Source organism: Aethina tumida, chromosome 3 (assembly GCF_024364675.1).
Source record: "Aethina tumida isolate Nest 87 chromosome 3, icAetTumi1.1, whole genome shotgun sequence".
Classification (NCBI taxonomy): Eukaryota; Metazoa; Arthropoda; class Insecta; order Coleoptera; family Nitidulidae; genus Aethina; species Aethina tumida.
In genome coordinates this window covers 31,971,219-31,974,923 of record NC_065437.1, presented here as the reverse complement: position 1 = coordinate 31,974,923, position 3,705 = coordinate 31,971,219, and the positions used below count along the sequence as shown (strand labels likewise).

The 3,705-nt window shown below is 48.7% G+C and overlaps 1 protein-coding gene across 1 annotated transcript; it reads right to left on the bottom strand.

The window, feature by feature from the left end:
• Positions 1–2,420: 2,420 nt before the first annotated feature.
• Positions 2,421–3,146, bottom strand: LOC126264924 (uncharacterized). Its single transcript, XM_049964667.1, has one exon. It carries the CDS (start codon positions 3,144–3,146, stop codon positions 2,421–2,423), a length of 726 nt encoding a protein of 241 aa, XP_049820624.1.
• Between the last annotated feature and the right edge of the window lie 559 nt (positions 3,147–3,705).

Below are 3,705 nucleotides of genomic sequence, written 5' to 3'. Positions count from 1 at the left end.
ACTATTAAGGTGTTTAAATAGATAGGATTCAAATTGTCTGCCCTGATCCGTTGTTATACGCAATGGTGTACCAAACCGCGCGATCCATGTGTCATAGAACACACGAGCCACCGTTGAGGCTTCCTGATTAGGCATGGGCACAGCTTCCGGCCAACGAGTGTAGCGATCCACCATAGTTAAGCAATACCTGTTCCCCTCGGAATAGGGCATGATCACAATATCCAGATGTACGTGTTCGAATCTTTCTGCCGGTGGTACGAAATTACCAACTGGTCCTGACACGTGCCGGGTAACCTTCGAACGTTGACATTGCTCACACGTACGAGCCCATTCTCGGCAGTCAGCTTTGATGGATGGCCATACGAATCGTTGAGTTACCAACTTAACCGTGGCCTTGATTCCGGGATGCGACAATCGGTGAACTGTGTCAAAAGCAGTTCGACGGAAGTTCTTCGTGATGAAGGGCCTTGCTGTCCGTGTCGACACATCGCAATATAGTGTGGCCGATGAATTAGGAATGTTTACCAATTTAAGATCGAGTCCTGATTCTTTATCTTCGAGGTAACGACGGAGTTCCGTATCATCCCGTTGTTCCGAGGCAAGAGTTTCATAATCTAAGATACAGTGAACTTCCTCCACTCGCGAGAGCGTATCTGCGACAACATTGTCTTCTCCCGAGATATGTCGAATATCGGTGGTAAACTGACTTATGTAGTCTAGGTGACGAAATTGACGTGGCGAGCACTGGTGATCCTTTTTTCTGAACGCGAAGGTGATCGGTTTGTGGTCAGTATGGATTGAGAATTCTCTTCCTTCGACCATGTGTCGAAAATGCCTTACGGCTTGGTAGATTGCGAGCAATTCTCGATCGTAAGCGCCGTATTTCATTTCAGCAGGGCTCAACTTCTTCGAGAAAAATTCTAGTGGTTGCCAGTCATCACCGATTTTTTGTTGCAAGGACGCACCAATCGCAAAATCCGATGCATCAGTGAATATTGTCAATGGTGCACCCAATGCAGGATGAGCAAGGAGTGTAGCTTGCGCTAGGCACTCCTTTGTATCTTCAAAAGCCTTGATAGCCTCTGGTGTCCACTTAACAGGCGTCTTTCCCTTCTCGTTACCTTGCAGAAGTTGATTTAGCGGTGCTTGAATATGTGCCGCTTTCGGCAGAAACCTTCTGTAAAAGTTTATCATGCCGAGAAACTGCCGAAGTTGCTTCACGGTGTGTGGCTGCGGGAAGCTACGAATTGCGCTAACCTTCTCGGGTAATGGACGAGTGCCCGTGTCTGATACTAGGTAGCCGAGGAATCTCACCTCGGATTTACCGAATACACATTTTCCCGGATTTATAACCACTCCGTAACTCTTCAGGCGTTTGAATAAGATCTCCAAGTGTCGTAGGTGCTCCTCGTGAGATGATGACGCTACAAGAATGTCATCAATATAGGCGAAACAAAACTCGAGACCTTGGAGTACTTCGTCGATGAAACGCTGAAAAGTCTGAGCTGCATTACGTAGTCCAAACGTCATAAAATTGAATTCAAAAAGTCCAAACGGTGTGGTGATGGCAGTTTTCGGAATATCTTCTTCCGCGACTGGTATTTGGTTGAACGCTCGCACAAGATCGATGGTCGAAAAAATAGTCTTGCCGCTGAGTGTTTGAGCGTAATCTTGGATGTGTCTCACCGGATACCTGTCAGGGCAGGTTTTCGCGTTGAGAGCACGGTAGTCGCCACATGGTCGCCATTCGTCTCCAGTTTTTGGGACCATATGAAGAGGCGAAGACCACGGACTTTTAGAAGGTCGAGCGATTCCAAGATTTACCATCGTCTGGAACTCTTTCCGAGCAGCCCGCAGTTTGTCCGGGGCAAGTCTTCTTGGCCGTTGCGCGACGGGAGGCCCTGGTGTGGTTACGATGTGATGTCGTGTGGAATGCAATACCTCGCTCGGTGCTCCTCTGGGGCGTGTGATTTCTGGATACTGCTGCAATAGGTCGTGGTACGGTGTTGAACCTGCAATAGTTTTGATGCTCGGTCCGTTGTACTCAGTTACCTCTCCGGTTGAAGTAAGCTGGGTCACTTGGTCTAGAAGCCTTCGACGTCCTATATCCACTAGCAGTCCAAAATGCGCTAAAAAATCAGCACCGATGATAGGCTTGGAAATATCAGCTACCACAAAACTCCAGGTGAAAACTCTCCTCAGGCCCAAATTAAGAGTCAAATCCACTGTACCGTAAGTGTGGATGACGGTTCCGTTCGCGGCTGTCAATTCGTACGTGGATCTAGTACGCGGCTCTGGCAGATATGTACGTGGATACACACATAAATCCGCCCCTGTATCGACGAGGAAGCGTTTTTGGGTAGTCCGATCCGTAACGAATAAACGGCGCGAAGTTGTAGGGCTGATCTCGTTCGGCGCCATTAACGAGTGCCCGAGGCGTTTCCCGCGCTGTGGTACGTGCACGGCTGCTTGCACTTTCTTGCATTTTCGGCAAACTTCCAATGATACCAACACACCCCGTTAGCATCTCTGGGTCTACTGGGACTTCTAGTTCGCGAACGGGATCTCCCACGTCGATTATCGCGTCTCCTCGATAGATCATTTCTAACGTCCAGCTGGTTAATTTGCTGTGATGCCAACTTCTCTTCGACCCGGATTAGCCTTTCAAGGATACGACCCATCATGTCCACACTATTTGGTAAGCTGGCGCTCACTGCCCCCGAATTCGAGGCTTTGATGATGTCATAGGCGCGATCACCAGTTTCCGCTGCCTTAGAAAGTGGCACATTGGGATCCATGCTAACATGCATACGAACATCAGAAGGCAAACGGCTCTCCCAAATCGTTCGCAGAAGCGGCTCGGGTACATCAGGGCCTGCCAGACTTTGTAGACGCCATAGGAATACTGACGGTTTGTCGTCACCTATAGTTTCTGTTTCCAGAAGTTGCCGTATCCGATGTTCGTGTGATAAAGTAAGGCGACTTACCACTCTCTCCTTCAAACGTGAATACGATTCACTGTTTATTGGCGGCTTTATAAGGTCTTTTGCCAATAGAGACACGCTAGGGCTTAGTGCGGCGAAAGCCTGTATAAAACGTTCTACAGGATCGTCTAGGTGGGCTGCATCAAACCTCATTTCCAACATGTCGAACCAAAATTCGGGTTCACTTTCCATAAATGGTGGTAAGGTGATGGTTCGGGTCGTACGGACGTCATCGGTGGTTTCGGCGAACAGATCACGTCGGGGTCACCAATTTGGCGTTCGCTTGTAGATTGAACACCTATTTATACTGTCTGCTGGAGTAAAGGATGGGTGTACGAACACGGGTGGTACACTACAGAAATGCACTTGAGTTTGATAGGTTTATTAATCACTGTGATACCAATGGAAGCTGATCCAGACGGAGGAGTACGGACGAGAGTTGACTGAGAGAGACTAAGAGAGACTAAGAGTGACTGAGAGTGACTGGGCCGTGATTGAGACGGATGACAGACTGAGAGTGACTGAGAGAGGTCGAGTCAGGGCGCTAAGGCTATTTAAAGTGTGTCCAGGCACTTCTACATCTGGTGGGCCTTCGTGGAACACGCACTTTCTAACGCCACACATGTGTGCCTCAAAGGACAGCACTTTCTACATCTGGCAAGTCCTCTCGGTACTCCACATCTGGCGAGGCTTCCCGGAATACAGAGTTGAAAACATCATA

Excerpts from the sequence above, each read along its gene's own strand:
- LOC126264924 (XM_049964667.1), bottom strand. The coding sequence starts at position 3,146 with ATGTTGGAAATGAGGTTTGATGCAGCCCACCTAGACGATCCTGTAGAA.